The 20,102-nt window shown below is 59.4% G+C and overlaps 1 protein-coding gene and 1 pseudogene across 2 annotated transcripts in view; one reads left to right on the top strand and one right to left on the bottom strand.

Annotated features, from left to right (window-relative positions):
* The window catches only part of KNDC1 (kinase non-catalytic C-lobe domain containing 1), a 52,707-nt gene extending 36,802 nt beyond the window's left edge, over positions 1 to 15,905 (top strand). For both annotated transcript variants that reach the window (XM_043476967.1, XM_043476968.1), the window contains exons 19-31: positions 687 to 780; positions 864 to 961; positions 1,100 to 1,320; positions 3,718 to 3,831; positions 4,356 to 4,503; positions 4,572 to 4,751; positions 5,178 to 5,381; positions 5,561 to 5,643; positions 5,867 to 6,017; positions 10,422 to 10,544; positions 10,625 to 10,684; positions 11,660 to 11,817; positions 14,476 to 15,905. In XM_043476967.1, the coding sequence (XP_043332902.1) occupies positions 687 to 780; positions 864 to 961; positions 1,100 to 1,320; positions 3,718 to 3,831; positions 4,356 to 4,503; positions 4,572 to 4,751; positions 5,178 to 5,381; positions 5,561 to 5,643; positions 5,867 to 6,017; positions 10,422 to 10,544; positions 10,625 to 10,684; positions 11,660 to 11,817; positions 14,476 to 14,707 (1,866 nt within the window). In that variant the 3' untranslated portion in view covers positions 14,708 to 15,905. The remainder of the gene's footprint in view (positions 1 to 686; positions 781 to 863; positions 962 to 1,099; positions 1,321 to 3,717; positions 3,832 to 4,355; positions 4,504 to 4,571; positions 4,752 to 5,177; positions 5,382 to 5,560; positions 5,644 to 5,866; positions 6,018 to 10,421; positions 10,545 to 10,624; positions 10,685 to 11,659; positions 11,818 to 14,475) is intronic.
* A 105-nt stretch (positions 15,906 to 16,010) lies between these two features.
* Positions 16,011 to 19,781, bottom strand: LOC122446023 (annotated as a pseudogene).
* Positions 19,782 to 20,102: the final 321 nt, after the last annotated feature.

The following is a 20,102-nucleotide window of genomic DNA, read 5'->3' as shown; positions in this document are numbered from 1 at the left end:
GCCTGGCTGACGCCCCTGCTGTCCTTGGGGCTCTGCGTGGAAGCGCAGTGCTGGGCTCCTTCCTGGGGGCTGCGTGTGGCTCCAGGCAGGACTGGCTTGGGGGGCTTCCCAGGGTCTGCACTGCTGGGCGTGTCCAAGCTTCATGCAAAGCCAGCAGCTGAGCACATGAGGGGGGGCCTCCAGCCCACATTGCACAGGGGTCCTGGGGGCGGCAAGCGTGGGGTGCGGGCCTCAGTGGATGGGTCTGGGGCCACAGAGGGGCCTCGTGGGACCACAGGTGCCCACGGACCTTCACTCACGGCCGATCCCCGAGACCGAGGAAACCATGAGAGGTGTGGCCCCGGGTCCCCCCAGCCGGGGACGCAGCACCTGGACTTCTCTCCGGAAGGCAGCCCCTCTGACCTGGATACGCCCGCCCTGCTCTGCCCGCCTTTCCTCCTGGGCGGCTGCGGGGAGGCCGGGCGGCCTGGTGGGGAGGGCTGGTGGTCACCGACACCACACACGTTTAGCCGCCTTGTTTCAAGCGAGTCCATCGAATCTGGTTTTTTCCACTCTATTGAGATGTCTCCCAGTTCCACTGACCAGACGCAGACGTCCCGAAGGCCCGCCTCGGCCCTGTGGGCAAGTCTGCCTCCCCTGAACCCCCGAGGGCAGGCGCCAGGGGCTCACGACTCTTCCCTCTCCAGGAGCTGGAGCAGCAGCTCATGATCGAGAAGAGGAACTTCCGAAAGACCCTCAAGTTCTACCAGAAGCTCCTACAGAAGGAGAAGCGGAACAAAGGTAGCCTCACGGGACCAGGGCCGGGCTGGGGTCAGGCATCCCAAGAGGGTCGGGCGCTTCGTGCTGAGTCCATCCACCCCCAGGCTCCGAGGTGAAGACCATGCTGTCCAAGCTGAAAGGGCAGCTGGAGGAGATGCGGTCCAAGGTGCAGTTCCTCGGGCTGGCCAAGAAGTACCTCCAGGCAAGGCCCCCACCCCTCCCTCCAGAGGCTCCTCCCACTAAGCCCTCGGAAACACACCCGCCTCTGAGCGGCTGCCCCAGGTCAGGGACGGGGTGAGTGGACGGCTGGGCAGGCAAACAGCGCTGACTCGCGCCCCAGGTCGTGTACGCGGAGCAGTGGGGCCTGGAGCCCTGCGCACTGCCCGTGATCGTGAGCATCGCGGCTGCCCACTGTGACACGCTGGACTTCAGCCCCCTGGACGAGTCCTCCTCCCTCATCTTCTACAACGTCAGCAAGCACCCGCGCGGCAGCCGGCAGCCCAAGGCGCGCGTTCTGCAGGCCGGCACCCCGCTGGGTCTCATGGCCTACCTCTACTCCAGGTGAGGCCTGGGGGACGCTGGGACCCCTGTGCCCCCCAGGCTCCCGGAGACCAGGGCGGAGCAGGCCCAGGGCCGGGTGGAGGAGGTGGGGCGTCTCCCTGCACTCCTGAGATGGCTCTGCACATTTCTATGTAGTTTCCATCAGAAATCTAAGTTTGTGTCAGTGCCCACTGGCCTCCTTGGCCAGGCTCCCGGCTGAGGGGCCCAGACCCAACCGCACGGGTCTGTGGGTTTGGGTCAGCTGTGCAGGGGGCACTTTGAAGGAGACCCCAGGAACCCGGCCGCCATGGCTGACAGCCTGGCGGACTCCTGACTCCACACAGGCGGGACCCCTGAGGCACTGTGACCCCCAAGGCACCATGACCGCACCCAGCTTCCTAGGTCGGATGCCCCTTAACTAACACGGAGCTCCGGGGCTGCGGGCAGCTTGCACCCAGCCAGCTCTCCACAGCGCCGCTGGGCGTGAGCAGGGTTTAGGCTCACGTGCACGCCTGCTAAGTCACTTGAGTCGCAACGACTCTACACGACCCCAGGGACTGTAGCCCACTGGGCTCCTCTGTCCCTGGGATTCTCCAGGCAAGAAAACTGGAGTAGGTTGCCATGCCCTCCTCCGGGGATCCTCCTGACCCAGGGATCAAACTCACATCTCTTATGGTTCCTACACTGCAGGCGGGTTCTTGACCGCTGAGCCACCGGGGAAGCCCCTTAGGCTCATGCGACCCCAAATAATAACGCAGGCGCAAGGGCTCGCCTGCAGTAGGGAGGGGCCAGGCCGCTCGCTCCCAGGGGCCCCCAGGCACCCCTGACCTCCCCTTCTCTCCATGCACCCACGAGCCCCACCTGGGGCTCAGGCTGTGGGCAGCTTCCTAAAGGGCCCACCCCTCCCAGCCCCAACCGGGTTGGACACAGACCTCCTCTCATGTGACGGTGGGAGCGTCACCCCCGGGTGGCTTCCAGGGGCTCAGCACGCCGCTCTGGAACCCCTGGGCTCTTCTCTGGGCTGGAGGCTGTTGACAGCCAGTGGGGGACAGGACCCTCCGGGGGCAGCTGCCTCTGCCCCACCGGTCGCCCTCCCCAGGTGGGCTGCTGGGGGCCGCTTCCTCCGCCTCCCCTGCGGGGTGGGGTGTCACTCAGCACCTCAGCCCCAGAACTGCTCCAGGAGACGTTATGTGTGTGTCATGGGGCGTGTGTGTGACGCGTGAGCACAGCGCCCCCGAGAGGGCGTCCCCTCTGCGGGCAGCCAGACACGGCTGCCCAGTCCCGCCTGCGCCTGACTGGTGTCCGGCAGGGGCCAGCGGGCTCTGGGGTCCTCAGTCCTGGACCCTCATCTCCTTTCCGCTCTCCTGGCCCCGAGGGGGGCCCTGCCTGAGGTCGAGGACCCAACGCCCCCCCTGCCTCTTTCCTGACAGTGATTTGTGGCTGGGGAAGGGCCCCTGCACGCACTCAGCTTTCTGAATTAGAAACCTCTCCTCAGGTTTCTAAGAGGAGACACAGGGAGAGCCTCAAAAACTGAGATTAAGAAAGTCTTCAGGGACCTCCCTGGCCTGGCATCCGGTGGTGGAGACCCTGATCTTCCAATGCAGGGGATGCAGGACTTGCTCCCTGCTCAGGGAACCAGGTCCCGAAAGCCGCATAGTGCAGCCAAAAAAAAACCTTTAAAAAAATAAAATTTAAAAAACGTCTTCAAACTGAAAATGTTTAGGAATTTCTAATGTGATCAATACCCTGCACCCCCGGCTCATTGGTTCTGAGTGGTGGTCCAGCCAGTGCCTCCAGCACAGGGCTCTCATGTTCACATGCAAGCACTCACACACATCCGCACACACACACACGTGTGCACACAGCCACACACTCACACTAACAGACACACACACACAAATACACACAGCCACATACCTACCTGCACACACAGCGGTACACTCACACATGCACACCCGCACTCACATCTGCACACACGCTCACACATACACCCACACCTGCACACTCACACCCACACACACATCCGCACTCACATCTGCTCACACACACACCCACATCTGCACACACACCCACACACACCTGCACTCACGTGCACACACCTACACCTGTGCACTCATCTGCACACACCACATGCGCACACACACACCCCTGCACACTCACACACACACCTGCACTCAACACCCACACACACCTGCACACTCACACCCATACACACCCACACACAGTGCACACTCATCTGTGCACACCCATACACACACCCGCACACACCCACACCACACTCATCTGCACACACTCACACCTGCGCACACACCCGCACACACCCACACCACACTCATCTGCACACGCTCACACCCGCGCACACACCAGGACCGGGTGCTGGCCGGCCCGCACTGACGGCCGCCCCCCCCCCCCCCGCAGCGGCGCCTTCCTGGAGGGCTATGTGCAGCAGTTCCTGTACACCTTCCGCTACTTCTGCAGCCCCCAGGACTTCCTGCACTTCCTGCTGGACCGCATCAGCAGCACCCTGTCCAGGTACCCCGGGCGCCGGCACCAAGGGCCGGGGCGAGGACAGAGGCGGAAAGGGGGTGCAGGCGGGCCAGGAGCAGCCACTGATGCCCACGGTGGGGGAGAAGCAGGGTGGGGACAAGGAAGGTGGGACCCCCATGGACTGGAGGATGTAGAGGGATCCCAAGGGCCTCGGCCAGCAGCAGGCCCAGCACGGGAGAGGGTGGTGCTGCTCTCACCCTCTCTGAGCTGGCTTGTCCTTGCCCCCAGATTCCCGCACAAGGTCAGGCTGGGGCCCAGGAGGGGACTCAGAGACCCTGCCCCCATCTTCTCTACCCACAGAGCCCACCCCACCATTCCGAATGCCTTCCCAACCTTGGGGCAGGCTGGAGGGGGCGGTGGTTGCAGTGGCCCCTCTCCTGCCCAGGTGGGAGGGCGGGTGGGGTGGGGCTTAGGTGCCCCCAAAAGACAGAGCCACGCTCCCCCCACCCCCGTCCCATCTAGGGGTGGCACAGGGGGCCCTGCCCGGCTCAGGACTCCTCTGCCTCCAGGGCCCACCAGGAGCCCACCTCCACCTTCACCAAGATCTACAGGCGGAGCTTCTGCCTCCTGCAGGCCTGGCTGGAGGACTGCTACACCGTGGACTTCGTGAGGAACGCCGGGCTCCTGGGGAGGCTCCAGGACTACCTCTCCTCCCAGGTGAGGCAGGGGGCGGGGGGGACACAACCCCCGGGAGGCAGCAGGTGACCCCACGTGCTTCTGCCCAGATCCTGCCTCTGGACGGCTCCGCGGAGCACCTGCTGGGCCTGCTGGAGGTGGGCACCGAGCGGCAGGCCGAGGGCGCCCTGCATGGCACAGACCTGGAGGACCCCAAGGAGGTGGAGGGGGACGCCAGGCCCCTCAACGCCCTGTGTAAGAGGCTCTCGGAGGACGCCGTCTCCCGGAAGGTGCGGCCTCTCCCAGGAAGATAGACACACACAGGCGCACACGTGCATACCTTTGTACACAAGCACAGACAGGCAGAGGTGCGCGCGTGCAATACACAGTCCATCTTGCGGCTCCAGGGCACTAGCCCTGTGAGGCTGGCACTTCCTGTCAGCCCCGGGCAAGGACAACAGAGGACCAGCGCCCCAGACCACACCACCTCCCTGACCCTTGGGCCAAGGGCAGGATCGGGATATGGCCAGGAACAGGGGCAGGGTCTCGGGGGGGCCTCACCATGACTCATGCAGACAGCACCAAAGCGCACAGCTCCATCCGCGGGGGAGCTGCTGAAATCCTGGGGTCAGTGCGGCCGCAGGCGGGAGGCAGGGCTCTGCCCTGCGGCTCTAGGCTGCCCCGGCCCGCCCTGACTGGGGGGACCCGCCCTGCAGAGCTTCCCCTGGCGGCTGTCCCGGGGCAGCGGGCCGGCGCTGCCCCACAAGGAGCGACAGTACAGCATCGCGTCGGCCCTGCCCAAGCCCTGCTTCCTGGAGGACTTCTACGGGCCCTACACCAAGGCCGGCGAGAAGGGGCCCTACTTCCTCACTGAGTACAGCACCCAGCAGCTCTTCAGCCAGCTGACGCTGCTGCAGCAGGTGGGGCGCCAGGTCCACACGGCGCACGGGGCCCCCTGCTGGAACCGGGCGGGCGGCCAGGGACAGGGACCTAGCGATCCCCACCCCCTGCCGCCGTCTGGGTGAACATGGAGAGCCCCCACCGATACCCGGCCCTGAGACGGGGCGCTGCCCGCCCTCTCTGTCCTCGTCCCTGGCAGGAGCTGTTTCAGAAGTGCCACCCCGTCCACTTCCTAAACTCGCGGGCCCTGGGCGTCACAGACAAAAGTGCAGCGGTCCCCAAGTAAGTGTCCACCGAGGTCTGCGGAGCCTGAGACGCTGGGGTGGCCGAGGGTCTTGAGGCTCCACCCTGTTATTTCCGCTGGGTGGAAATGCCTTTCCGGACACTTTGGCTGACAGGCAGTGCCTTGTAGTTCTGGGCTGGACACCAACCCCCTTCTCGGGGTCCCAGCGCCACCCCGTGTCCTGGCTGGGACATGCTGGACCCGTGCCTGCATCTCTTGCAGGGCCAGCTCTTCTGAGTCTCTGTCGGCAAAAACCTGCAGCTTATTTCTGCCCAACTACGTCCAGGACAAATACCTGTTACAGCTTTTAAGAAGCGCAGATGATGTCAGCACCTGGGTGGCCGCTGAGATCGTGACCAGTCACACCTCCAAGGTCGGTGCCCAAGGGTCTGGCCCCAGCACGGGGTCGGGGGTGCCAGTTGTGAGGGCACCTCTTTGTGCAAGCCCTCCTGCTGGGGGCGGGGGGGCACGGAGGCATCCCGAGCTGAAGCCCCTGGAGCAGGCGTGCATGAAGGGCACTCAAGGCAGGGGACCCCGCGGCTCCCCGGCCTCCACCCCACCACCGATGACGAAGCCTGACGTGCACATGCCGCACCAAGAGCCTCTGCAGCGCCTCCTCTCCCAAGTCCTGAGTTGTCTGAAGCCCTAGGGAGCCCCGAGGCCCACCAATGCATGCAGAGTTCCCCAGTCTTTCCTCTTTCAGGGAGAAGCTTCCAACCTCAGGGGTTTATTAGCTGACAGACTGACCCCTCCTCACTTGTGCCTGGACGCGGGCACTGGGAGCCTACCCTCGCCCCCATCTGCTCCAATCCTCGATGTCCATCAGAGCAACACCAATGTGCAGCTTTCCCCTCACCCTGTGAGGGGTGTCACACAGGCCTCCAAGCGCTTTGGGGGGACGTGGAGGGGCATTGGCGCCCCGGTCGCAGGCCAGAGCCAACTCCAGACCCACCCAGGCAGTGGCCAGGGGATGGAGCCAGCATCACTGTGAGCAGAGGATGCAGGCAGGGCTGTCCATAGGGCGGTGTGGCCTCTGCAGGAACCGGACGGGGCGGGGACGAGGGCAGGAAGCGCCCTGGGCGGACGTGGTGATTGAGCCTGAAACACACACGGTCCCCGCGCTGTGTGCCGCTCGCTGTGCCGTCAGAACGACCCGGAGACGACTTCTACACGCATAAACTATGGCCTCAGAAAACAGTCACAACTCAAAAGTTGGGCCAGAGGATGTAACAGGAAGACTCTACACATGGACATCACCAGATGGTCAACACCAAAATCAGATTGACTATATTATTTGCAGCCAAAGATGGAGAGGCTCTATCCAGTCAGAAAAATCAAGACCGGGAGCTGACCGGCTCAGATCATGAACTCCTTATTGCCAAATTCAGACTTAAATTCAGAAGAAAGTAGGGAAAACCACTAGACCATTCAGGTATGACCTAAATCAAATCCCTTATGATTATACAGTGGAAGTGAGAAATAGATTCAAGGGATTAGATCTGATAGAGAGCGAGCCTGATGAACTGTGGACCAAGGTTCGTGACATTGTACAGGAGGCAGTGATCAAAACCATCCCCAAGAAAAAGAAATGCAAAAAGGCAAAATGGCTGTCTAAGGAGACCTTACAAATAGCTGTGAAGAGAAGAGAAGCAAAAATCAAAGGAGAAAAGGAAAAATAGACCCATCTGAATGCAGAGTTCCAAAGAATAGCAAGGAGAGATAAGAAAGCCTTCCTCAGTGATTAGTGCAAAGAAATAGAGGGAAACAATAGAATGGGAAAGACTAGAGATCTCTTCAAGAAAATTAGAGATACCAAGGGAATATTTCATGCAAAGATGGGCTTAATAAAGGATAGAAATGCTATGGACCTAATAGAAGCAGAAGATACTAAGAAGAGGTGGCAAGAATACACAGAAGAACTGTACAAAAAAGATCTTCATGACGCAGATAATCACAATGGTGTGATAACTCACCTAGAGCCAGACATCCTGGAGTGTGAAATCAAGTGGGCCTTAGAAAGCATCACTATGAACAAAGCTAATGGAGGTGATGGAATTCCAGTTGAGCTATTTCAAGTCCTAAAAGATGATGCTGTGAAAGTGCTGCACTCAATATGCCAACAAATTTGGAAAACTCAGCAGTGGCCACAGGACTGGAAAAGGTCAGTTTTCATTCCAATCTCAAAGGCAATGCCAAAGAATGCTCAAACTACCACACAATTGCACTCGTCTCACACACTAGTAAAGTAAAGCTAAAAATTCTCCAAGCCAGGTTTCAAAAATACATGAACCTTGAACTTCCAGATGTTCAAGCTGGTTTTAGAAAAGGCAGAGGAACCAGAGATCGAATTGCCAACACCCGCTGGATCATTGAAAAAGCAAGAATTTCAGAAAAACATCTATTTCTGCTTTATTGACTATGCCAAAGCCTTTGACTGTGTGGATCACAATGAAGTGTGGGAAATTCTGAAAGAGATGAGAATACCAGACCCCCTGACATGCCTCTTGAGAAATCTGTATGCAGGTCAGGAAGCAACAGTTAGAACTGGACATGGAACAACAGACTGGTTCCACATAGGAAAAGGAGTACATCAAGGCTGTATATTGTCACCCTGCTTATCTAACTTATATGCAGAGTACATCATGAGAAACGCTGGGCTGGATGAAGCACAAGCTGGAATCAAGATTGCCGGGAGAAATATTAATAACCTCAGATATGCAGATGACACCACCCTCATGGCAGAAAGTGAAGAACTAAAGAGCCTCTTCATGAAAGAGGAGTGAAAAAGTTGACTTAAAGCTCAACTTTCAGAAAACTAAGATCATGGCATCTGGTCTCATCACTTCATGGTAAATAGACGTGGAAACAGTAGCTGACTTTATTTTTCTGGGCTCCCAAATCACTGCAGATGGTGACTGCAGCCATGAAATTAAAAGACTCTTACTCCTTGGAAGGAAAGTTATGACCAACCTAGATAGCATATTAAAAAGCAGAGACATTACTTTGCCAGCAAAGGTCCGTCTGGTCAAGGCTGTGGTTTTTCCAGCAGTCATGTATGGATATGAGAGTTGGGACTATAAAGAAAGCTGAGTGCCAAAGAATTGCTGCTTTTGAACTGTGGTGTTGGAGAAGACTCTTGAGAGTCCCTTGGACTGCAAGAAGATCCAACCAGTCCATCCTGAAGGAGATCAGTCCTGGGTGTTCATTGGAAGGACTGATGTTGAAGCTGAAACTCCAATACTTTGGCCACCTGATGTGAAGAACTGACTCATTTGAAAAGACCCTGATGCTGGGAAAGATTGAAGGCAGGAGAAGGGGACGACAGAGGATATGAGATGGCTGGATGGCATCACCAACTCGATGGACATGAGTTTGAGCAAGCTCTGGGAGTTTGTGATGGACAGGGAGGCCTGGCGTGCTGCAGTCCATGGGGTCACAAAGAGTCGGACACGACTGAGTGACTCAACTGAACTGAACAAAAGCCCTTAGAGGTAACAGCGCATCCCGTTCAGATCACATCCCTGGGAACGTGGAAACAAAAGGTCACAAAGAAAAGGAAACGACGTGATATATCTTAAAGTGGAAGTGAAATCACTCAGTCGTGTCTGACTCTGCAACCCCAGGGACTACACAGTCTGTGGAATTCTCCAGGCCAGAACACGAGTGGACAGCCTTTCCCTTCTCCAGGGGATCTTCCCGACCCAGGGATCGAGCCCAGGTCTCCCACACTGCAGGCGGATTCTTCACCACCCGAGCCACCAGGGAAGCCCTTGTTTTAGATGAGTAATGGTAGGAACAAAGGGAAATGAGGACTCTGGCTTCAGCAGGGGGTGCAGAAGTCACGGGACACAGCAGCTGAGATGAGGACGCCACCCCGTGTCCACCGACGGCGAAGTACCAAGCATGCAGCGCACCAGCCATCCCGGGAAGTGTCACTCAGCCCCACGTGGGGACAGCGGGGGGCACAGGCCACAGTGCTGGGCCTGGGGCGGGAGGCCGGTCATCAGAGGAGCCCACCGCGGGACTCCAGCGTACGAGGCAGCCCCCATATGGGGACAGCTCTGCCTGCACTGGCTGGAGACCTCCTGCTTTGCATCTGTTCAGACCTGTGAAGAAAACAGACGTCAACGGGAGAAGCAGGCGTGTAAATGTCCTCACGCCAGGCAGGGGGGCGGCCACGTGCTGAGTGACCCCCCAGGCCGTCCCGGGACCCAGGCGCCGGCCAAGCCCAGGAGCAGGGCGTGCGGTGGGTTGCAGGTGGTGTCCCCCCCCCGGAAGGACAGTGCTGGCTGTGGTGACGGTCCGCAGGATGCGGCACCTTTGAAAGGAGGGGTCAAGTGAACCCTCCAGAATATTCCAGAAGTCACTGGAGTCGTGTGAAATCCAAGCACTGACTGAGGGGCCGTGCACTGGGTCGTGGGCAGAGACTCCCTTGGGAGTGGGGGGCAGTGCTGGGGGCTCCCAGCTGACCCAGCGCTCTGCCCTGCAGACCAGTGACCCCGTGGAAGCAGGCGCCACAACCCCGTCCCACCTGCCGGGCAGACGAGAAGCTGCCAGGCTCCCTGTGGGCCCGCTCCCAGAGGGGTGTGCCCTGCTGCCCCGTCTGTCCTGAGCCGAGGTTTGTCCAGGGGTCACTGAGGGCACCTGGCCTGCCTCTGTGCCCGTCGCTCTGGCTCTCTCCGTCCCCGTCCCTCTCCGCCCGCTCTGCCCACCCCATCAGCGACCCTGCCCCTCCACCCTCGGAGCTCAGGATGTGTGTCTCGTCCTCTGGTTTCAGCTGCAGGTGAACCTGCTTTCCAAGTTTCTGCTGATCGCGAAGTCTTGCTACGAGCAGAGGAACTTTGCCACAGCCATGCAGATCCTGGGCGGCCTGGAGCACGCGGCTGTGCGACAGTCCCCGGTGCGTCCCCCGGGGCCATGGCCGCAGCCGGGCAGGAAGCCCCTGCGGGGCCGGGGGTTTCACCTGCGCTTTTATTTTAGGCCTGGAGAATTCTGCCTGCGAAGATAGCGGAGGTCATGGAGGAGCTGAAAGCTGTGGAGGTACCGGTGTGCATGAGCTCCAGGGAGCTCTCATCCCCCCAGGGGAGGCGGGTGATGGGTGGCAGGACGGGTTGCCTGGCTGCCTGCCTCACAGCGCCCACCCCACGGCCCCCCAGGACCGTGTACGGCCTCCCCGTCTCCCCTGGGGCCATCCCGTCTCCCGGACAGAGGCGGCAGGGACGCTCCAGAAGCCCTGTCTGCCGACTGTGCCTCACAGGTCTGACTCCCGCGGGGCTAACCCTCCTGGCTGCCCCTCGAGAGACAGTCGGCGAGGACACAGCCTCTGGCTGTTGGGACCAGGTGCCAGGAGCAGCCTGCGTCCAGCCCAGGTCCAGCTCTCTGCTAGCGGGAGGGCTCCCGTGTGTCCTCGGCTGACAGCAGACCCGGGGCCCTGCCGCTGGCCAGCACTTGGTCTGACTTGGGTGAGGGTCCCTCGGGCCCCTGCCGCTGACCAGCACTTGGTCTGACTTTAGGTGAGCGTCCCTCGGGGCCCTGCCGCTGGCCAGCACTTGGTCTGACTTGGGTGAGGGTCCCTTGGGGCCCTGCTGCTGGCCAGCACTCGGTCTGACTTGGGTGAGCGTCCCTCGGGGCCCTGCTGCTGGCCGGCACTCAGTCTGACTTGGGTGAGGGTCCCTCGGGGCCCTGCCGCTGGCTGGCACTCAGTCTGACTTGGGTGAGCGTCCCTCGGGGCCCTGCCGCTGGCCGGCAGTCAGTCTGACTTGGGTGGGTGTCCCTCGGCGTGCTTCTGGAACCAGCACTTCAGCAGCCAGAAGCGCACGGCTTTCTGGGGGGGGGGGGGTCAGTGTTCCTCCGGTGCCCACGCGCTGCAGAACCTGGACCCCCCAGCCCGGGAGCCAAAGGGCATTTTGAATTGGATGGCAAATTGAGGTGTGGTGCCCCCACGCACCGACTGGCCCTGCTGCGCGCCTGGGATCCCCCCTTACCCCTGCTCACTAATGCCCGTCTGGGTCCCAGGTCTTCCTGAAGAGCGACAGCCTGTGTCTGATGGAAGGACGGCGCCTTAGGGCCCAGCCCACCCTGCCCTCGGCCCACCTGCTGGCCATGCACATCCAGCAGCTGGAGACGGGCGGCTTCACCATGACCAACGGGGCCCACAGGTGGAGCAAGCTCAGGTGAGGGCCCGCAGGTGAGGGAGCCAGGTGAGGGAGCTCAGGTGAGGGGCCCACAGGTGAGGGAGCTCAGGTGAGGGGCCCGCAGGTGAGGGAGCTCAGGTGAGGGGCCCGCAGGTGAGGGAGCTCAGGTGAGGGCCCGCAGGTGAGGGAGCTCAGGTGAGGGGCCCGCAGGTGAGGAAGCTCAGGTGAGGGCCCGCAGGTGAGGGAGCTCAGGTGAGGGGCCCGCAGGTGAGGGGCCCGCAGGTGAGGAATCTCAGGTGAGGGGCCCGCAGGTGAGGAAGCTCAGGTGAGGGCCCGCAGGTGAGGGAGCTCAGGTGAGGAGCTCAGTAGGGAGCTCAGTGGAGGAGCTCAGGTGAGGGAGCTCAGGTGAGGGGCCCGCAGGTGAGGGAGCTCAGGTGAGGGGTCACCAGGTGAGGGAGCTCAGGTGAGGGCCCGCAGGTGAGGGGCCCGCAGGTGAGGGAGCTCAGGTGAGGGAGCTCAGGTGAGGGAGCCAGGTGAGGGCCCGCAGGTGAGGGCCCGCAGGTGAGGGGCCCGCAGGTGAGGGAGCTCAGGTGAGGGGCCCGCAGGTGAGGGAGCTCAGGTGAGGGAGCCAGGTGAGGGCCCGCAGGTGAGGGAGCTCAGGTGATGGGAGCTCAGCGTGAGGGGCCCGCAGGTGAGGAGGCGTCAGATGAGGGGCCGCAGGTGAGGGAGCTCAGGTGAGGAGTCAGGTGAGGGGCCCGCAGGTGGGGAGCTCAGGTGAGGGCCGCAGGTGAGAGGCTCAGGTGAGGGCCCGCAGGTGAAGGAGCTCAGGTGAGGGGCTCAGGATGAGGCCCGCAGGGTGAGGGAGTCAGGTGAGGTCCACCAGGTGAGGGCAGCTCAGGTGGAGGGCCCGCAGGTGGAGGGCCCGCAGGTAGGAGCCAGGTGAGGGAGTCAGGTGAGGGGGCCGCAGGTGAGGGAGCGCAGGTGAGGGGCCCGCAGGTGAGGGAGCTCAGGTGAGGGAGCCAGGTGAGGGCCCGCAGGTGAGGGAGCTCAGGTGAGGGGTCACCAGGTGAGGGCCCCACGGGTGAGCCAACCCGGGTGAGGGGCCCACAGGTGAGCAAGTCACGTGAGGAGTCTCCCCATTCCTCCTATTCCTCTGAGGCCTGGACCAGCTGGCCCCACCCAGCCCTCACCCTGGCCCAGGCTGCCACACGCTCCCCTGGGTGACCCCCAGCTGCCGCCTCCTCCACAAACACAAGTAAACATTTCCCACACTGCTGGCATCCATGGTCCCAAACACCGCCCCAAGGTCACTGCGCCCTCCCTTCCTGTTGGGAGGGCAGGCACACCCTGAACCCCACCTCTGTGCAGCCACCTCCCAGCCCCCCGAAGCCGCCTCTTCCCTCTATCCTGCCTCTGCTTTCCTGCTGGACCCCTGCCCTGGGGCTGACCGAGGAGGACCACTTGTCAGGCCCCCGCCCCTTCGGCTGCCGGCACACTTGGGGACCCACGGGGGAGGAGCGGATTGGGCACTGTTTGTGACCACCTTCACCGTGACCAACCAGGGACTCAGACACCTCCAAAGAGTGTCACTGCTCACTTCAGCCTGTGAGGCACCGGTGCCCTCAGCATCCAGGCCCAGGCCAGCCTCTCCAGAGGTTCCCAGCCACGTCCGACCCTCTGCAGCGCCCCAGGCCCACGCTGCCTCCAGCTCAGGGCCAGCCTGTCTGCAAGGACCCCCCAACCACAACTCCATCCTGCCCGACCCGCCCACACCATTCACACTACAGTCAGGCGGAGGCTGGCCCGGCCCCCTTGGGGTCAGGGGCAGCAGCCTGGCTTTGCGAGCAGGGCCCAGGGGGCACGGAGCCCACCGCCCCCAGCTGTGCTTGCGAGACCCCTTCAGTCACTGAAAGCAGCAATTTAGAGATAACACTATTATCCGCAGTGCACACTTTCTGCAAGAGGTCCATGGCGATCAAAGGGGACGCGGGCATTAAGGGAGGCCACAGTCCAGGAAGGGCCTGGCCAGATTCCGCTGTGTCTGCTCTTCTGACGTGGTTCACGGGTGCATGTGTTTGCACACCTGTCTCCTCATTAGCAATGAAGGCATTCACATGGAACACACCGCATCTTCGCCCAAAACCAGGGTGGGCACATGTGTCTGATGAGTCCATAGCTTCCCCAGGCCTGCAGCTCAGAGACCCCCATTTTCCGGATGACGCCCCGCGGAGTGCTGGCTGCCGCCTGACGCCCAGCTCTGGGAGGCAAAGGCTGGCTCCCTGCGTGGCCAGTTCCCTGGGCACCACGTCACTGAACGGGGCTGGGGCAAAACGCAGAGCACCAAACCCGCCCAGATGGAATAACCCATGTGCATCCGTTTGCTGCCTCGGGCTGCCTCACGCTTCCTTATCGTGGGGATTTCAGCACTGACCAGGCCTCCCACAGTACATCTCCAGTCAGCGTTTGTGGAATGAAAGCTGGATGGACGGACAGAGGGAGGGAGGGATGGACAGACTCGGGGCAGGTGGATGAACACGCCTGGGTCCTGAAATGAGGTCTGACCTGTGATTAAACAGCAAACTGGCCCCTTGCGGTCTGAACTCTGACGCAGCTTGGCTGGGACTGGCCAGTGCCCACCGGCCGCAACACTGCCCCCGAGACTCATGCAAACTCACGTCCCGTTTCTTCCCAACACAGAAACATCGCCAAGGTGGCGAGCCAGGTCCATGCGTTCCAGGAGAACCCCTACACGTTCGCCCCTGACCCCAAGCTGCAGTCCCAGCTCAAGCAGAGAATCGCCCGCTTCAGCGGGGCCGACATCGCTGTGCTGGCAGCAGACAGCGGGGCGGGCCCCCGGCAGGCGGCCAGCGAGAAGCACTCCCGGAAGATCCAGGACAAGCTGCGGAGGATGAGAGCCACGTTCCAGTAGCGGAGACGGCGGGCCGGGGCACAGGGTGCACATGGGGCAGGCCGGGGGTGGACGGGGACCCCCTGCAGCCCAGGAGGGGCATCAGACGGAGCATGGGCTCAGACACGGACCCAGAGATGGCACCGGGAGGCTGACTGTAAATTGAAAGATGTAAGATGTAAACCAGACCAGGGTGAGTAGGCTCCCCAGGAGCCGAACCCCCGAACGCTCTTTATGTTTCTCAGAGACAAACAGCTTCCGCCCAGCCTGCCAGCTGCCCAGCCTGCTTCCAGAGCCCCACACCCCCACACCCCTCGGACTGTAACCTGGATGGTGCCCCCGAGAAGTGTTTGCGTGAGTCTGCCTGTGTCTGCCACGACGGAGGGCCAAGACGGATCCCTGGTCCCCCTGCTAACGACAGATTCCCAAGGGTTCTGGAACCTTCCATGTGAACCCCTGAGGCTTCCGGGGGCTGCAGCCCAGCCCTGGGCTCACAGTTCGCCCCTGCCAGACATCCTGCCCTCCGCGCCGAGCGCTGGCTGCTCACTCTGTCCTGGGGGGGGGTGGGGGTGCCCAAGCCTCGCAGCCTTCACCCTGGCCAGCCTCCTGCAGCCTGCCAGGGCCTCGCAGCTCCCACCGGCCACTCCCAGTGCCCCACGGCCCCAGTGCCCACCACCCGTCACTGAGAACACGTCCCCATGGGGCGGGAACCCCTGTGCCAAGGCCCCGCGTCCAAGGGCGCAGGACTCAGACGGCAGCTCCAAAGCCGAGACAGCCTCAGCGGCCTCTGCGACCCCGCCGGGTGGGGGGGGCTTGGGGGTGGTCCTGGAAACCTTCAGCAGCCATGCATGTGACACAGACCTGCAGCGCCTCCCACGGCTGGCGGCCGCGGCGCTTTCGGAGAGGAGAGGCGCCTGCCGCCTCAGGGGCACCGGGTGCTCCCCAGGGCTGTTTCCACCGGCCCGCTGGTGTCGGCTTGCCCAGCGCGGGCAGGACGCGCTCGGCCGGCGGCTTGGGGGCCAGGGTGGATCATCACACCCCCACAGCAGGGAGGCCTGAGCCCCGGACTGTCCCAGCCACCAGCGTTCTTACGTTGCAAATCGCTGCAAGACCCAAGATTCTTCTTTTGAGTTTTAGGATTAGTGATTCTTTGGCACAACCAGCTAGTGGTATTTCAAGGAAAACCATTACCTGATAAAATGCTGAATTTCTAACGTCAGGTTGTTTTCCCACATATATTCACTCCCAACACCTAGCTCCTGCATACGTGAAATACGAGAGGCGTGCGGCACGCCTGGCCCTAACGTGGCTTTCACATGAGAATTCAGTTCTGCAGACCAGGTTCTAGGTTTTCAGCATTTGAACTCAGCAGGGTCGGCGGCCACGTGAGCACACGCTCCAGCCGAACGCTCTGCCCCGGGGGCGGCGGCCTTGGCTCGCACGCGCCCATCTGCATGTCGCTGTCACGCAGCCCAGTTTCTAATAAAGCTGTTTCTACCAAGAGGCCGCCAGGGCTCCTGCGCTTTGTCCGCCCCGCGGGTCTGGGGAGCTCCTCACAGCCACGACGACGTCCCCAGGGCTGCTCGTGAGGGCGGGGGGCAGTGACCTCAGCTGACGAGCCAAGGGCAAGGCGGCCCCAGGACCAAGCCCCACACCCTGGGGCCTGCGAGCAGCCTCCGGAGGAGACGGCCAGCCTCCCACAGTCGCTGCCTGCAGTCGCCCCCGGGCACTACAGCCACGAAGCCTGCCCATCCAGGGCCCAGCCACCCAGCCCCCACCCACAGCCCACAGGTCGGCCGGCCAGCTCCTCCTCGCCGGGGGACTGAGGGGCGCCCTGGGCTTGTCATCACCAGGAAGGGCCCTGCTGCTGCAATGCAGGACTGGTGGGCACCGTGGGTGGGGGTCTCTCTGCTGTGGGGCCTCCCGAGCCTGGGGGTCTTCTTGGCATCTCTGGGCTCCGCCCTCTAGATGCCAGCAGCATGCCCCCCCCCCCACCGCAGCTGTGACAACCCGCAACTCTCCAGACATCACCAAACGTCCCCTGGGGAGCAGAAATGCCCCCCAAACCACAGCCGCTAAAGCACTGACACCCCAAATCTTGGTTTCTAGATACCATTCAGGTCTCAAAAAAAAAAAACAGAAACAGCTGAATGGCTGATTCCAGGGCTGGGGTAGGGAAAGTATAGCAGATGAGTCAGGCGCTAAAGGGGGTAAGGCGACAGAGATAGATCAGGTCAAAAGGACACAGAACAAGAGGGAAAGAGCTGCTCCCCCAGCCAGAGCCGACCACGTGCGCCCCACGCGTGACAGTGATGGGCTGTGGGCCAGGAGGGTCAGTCTGAGCCCACGCCAGTGTCAACGACAGCTGAACGAGAAACAGGAAGAACCGGGGGACCCGCAGAGTACGCAGGGCGGCCCCGAGAGGTGCAGCCTCCAGCCTTTGCGTGTTGGGGGCAAGTGGACCCCGCGGGGCAGACAGGAGGAGGGTGCCCTCACTGCGGGAGACGCAGGCTTCACCGTAACTAGAGAGGGGGTCAGCACTGCGGCCCAGCCTGCTGGCATCGTGCGCCCTAACGTGCACTAAGCAGATGGCACATCACTTCTGGGGTCTCATCCCAGGCCCTCGAATCCCGGTCTAATCATGAGAAGACACTAGACAAACCCAAATTGAGGGGCAAGCCTCAAAATACCCACCAGTCTCCTCAAAGTGTCAAGTACATAGGGAAAAAGATCCAGAGAGGACCAGGGCCGGGGGCAGGCCGAGGGCACAGGATGACTAAACACAGCTGGAGCAGACGAGCGGTGTGAGCAGAGAGCCTGCCACCCTGCGGGTTAGTCAGTAGGATTGTGCAACCATCGACTTCTCAGCTTTGCCAAAGTTCCACGGCCGAGAAAGACATCAGGCGCCCTTTGCTGTCTGTATAACCCAGGTGCAGACTTAGAATTATCCCACACCAAGGAGTTTTAAGAATCAAAATGGACACAAAAGGGAGAATTTAATTCAGATGACCATTATATTTACTGTGAGAAGAATCCCTTAGAAGAACTGGAGGAGCCCCCAGAGTCAATTAAGAGTCCAAAATGCAGTGCTCGGGTGCAGTCTCAAAAACGACAGAATGATCTCGGTTTATTTCCAAGGCAAACCATTCAATATCACAGTAATCTGATTCTATGCCCCAACTGCTAATGCAGAAGAAGCTGAAGTCGAACAGTTCTAAGAAGACCTTCTAGAACTAACCCCAAACAAAAATGTCCTTTCCACCCTACAGGATTAGAATGCAAAAGTAGTAAGTCAAGAGGTATCTGCAATAACAGGCAAGTTTGGCCTTGGAGTACAAAATGAAGCAGGGCAACAGAGTTTTGCCAAGAGAACATGGTCACAGCAAACACCCTCTTTCAAACAGCACAAGAGACGATGCTATACATGGACATCTCCAGATGGTCAGCACTGAAATCAGATTGATTATATTCTTTGCAGCTGAAGATGGAGAAGCTCAGCAAAAACAAGATTTGGAGTTGACTGTGGCTCAGATCAGGAGCTGTTTACTGCAAAATTCAGGTTTACATTGAAGAAAAGTAGGGGAAACCACTAGACCATTTAGCTGTGACCTAAATCAAATCCCTTATGACTATACAGTGGAGGTTACTAGTAGATTCAAGGGATTAGATCTGGTGCAGACAAAGTGCCTGAAGAACTACAGAGCAATTCATAACATTGTACAGAAGGTGGTGACCAAAACCACTCCCAAGAAAAAGAAATGCAAGAAGGCAAAGTGGTTGTCTGAGAAGGCTTTACAAACAGCTGAGAAAAGAGAAGTGAAAGGCAAAGAAGAAAGGGAAAGATATATCCAACTGAATGCAGAGTTCCAGAGAATATCAAGGAGAGACAAGAAAGCCTTCTTAAGTGAAGAATGCAAAGAAACAGAGGAAAACAATACAATGGGAAAGACTAGAGATCTCTTCAAGAAAATTAGAGATACCAAGGGAACATTTCATGCAAAGACGGGCATAATAAAGGACAGAAATAGCAAGGACCTAACAGAAGCAGAAGATACTAAGAAGAGGTGGCAAGAATACACCAAAAAACTGTACAAGAAAGGTCTTAATGACCCAGATAACCGCGATGGTGTGATCACTCATCTAGAGCCAGGCATCTTGGAGTGAGGAAGTCAAGTGGGTCCTAGGAAGCATCACTACAAACAAATCTAATGGAGGTGATGGAATTCGAGCTGAACTATTTCAAATCCTAAAAGATAATGCTGTGAAAGTGCTGCACTCAATATGCCAGCAAATTTGGAAAACTCAGCAGTGGCCACAGGACTGGAAAGGGTCACTTTTCATTCCAATCCCAAAGAAGGGCAATGCCAAAGAATGCTCAAACTACTGTACAGTTGCACTCATTTCACATGCTAGCAAGGCAATGCTCAAAATCCTTCAAGGTAGGCTTCAACAGTACATGAACTGAGAACTTCCAGATGTACAAGCTGGATTTAGAAAAGGCAGAGAAACCAGAGATCAAAAAGCCAACATCCAAGAGATTAAAGAAAAAGCAAGAGAATTTCTGAAAAATATCTACTTCCGCCTCATTGACTACCCAAAAGCCTTTGACTGTGTGGATCACAACAAACTGTGGGAAATTCTTTTTTTTTTTTTCGATTGGGCTAAGCTGCTTTATTAGAGAAAGCCAAGATTACAGAGGACTGAAGAGTTGGCATCGGGGACCTTCTTCCCTAAGGTGGGCACAACATTGGCAAAGTGCTGGTTGTACTGCATGTGCCTCTCGATCCGGCCTGTCTCCTTCTTTTTCTCCTGTTTGGCCACCTTGGGAGTCTGACCTCTTGCTTTCCTAGCACGGGCCAGGGAACCATGGGCTTTACCTCCAAGCATGCAGCCGACTACCTCCAGAGTGCTCAGAGCCTCCACCTTACACTGGCCCAGGGTAGTCTCATCCTCTGGGGGTGTGCCTGCCAGAAGCAGAACTTGATTTTCTGGAGGGAAGCCCTCCAATGAAGCTACCTGAGCGGTGATCTGGGCAACAGTTTCCTGGTCGGTCACCTCGACTGTGTAGCTCCTGGGTGCAGACAAAAAGCTGCATGTTGGTGACTAGATCATAGACACCATTGCGGTTACTGCAAAGATGGAGTCAAGAAAGTGCTGGAAAATTCCTAAAGAGATGGGAATACTAGACTACTCTGCCTGCTGAGAAACCTGTATGCAGGTTAAGAAGCAACAGTTAGAACCAGACATAGGACAATAGACTGGTTCCAGACTGGGAAAGAAGTACGTCAAGGCTGTATACTGTCACCCTGCTTATTGAACTTCTGTGTAGAACACATCATGGCAAATGCCAAGCTGGATGAATCACAAGCTGGAATCAAGATTGCTGGGAGAAATATCAACGTTGGACATGCAGATG

This window comes from Cervus canadensis, chromosome 8, assembly GCF_019320065.1.
Source record: "Cervus canadensis isolate Bull #8, Minnesota chromosome 8, ASM1932006v1, whole genome shotgun sequence".
Classification (NCBI taxonomy): Eukaryota; Metazoa; Chordata; class Mammalia; order Artiodactyla; family Cervidae; genus Cervus; species Cervus canadensis.
The sequence above is the reverse complement of the archived record's forward strand: the minus strand, read 5'-3'. Positions and strand labels throughout refer to the sequence as shown.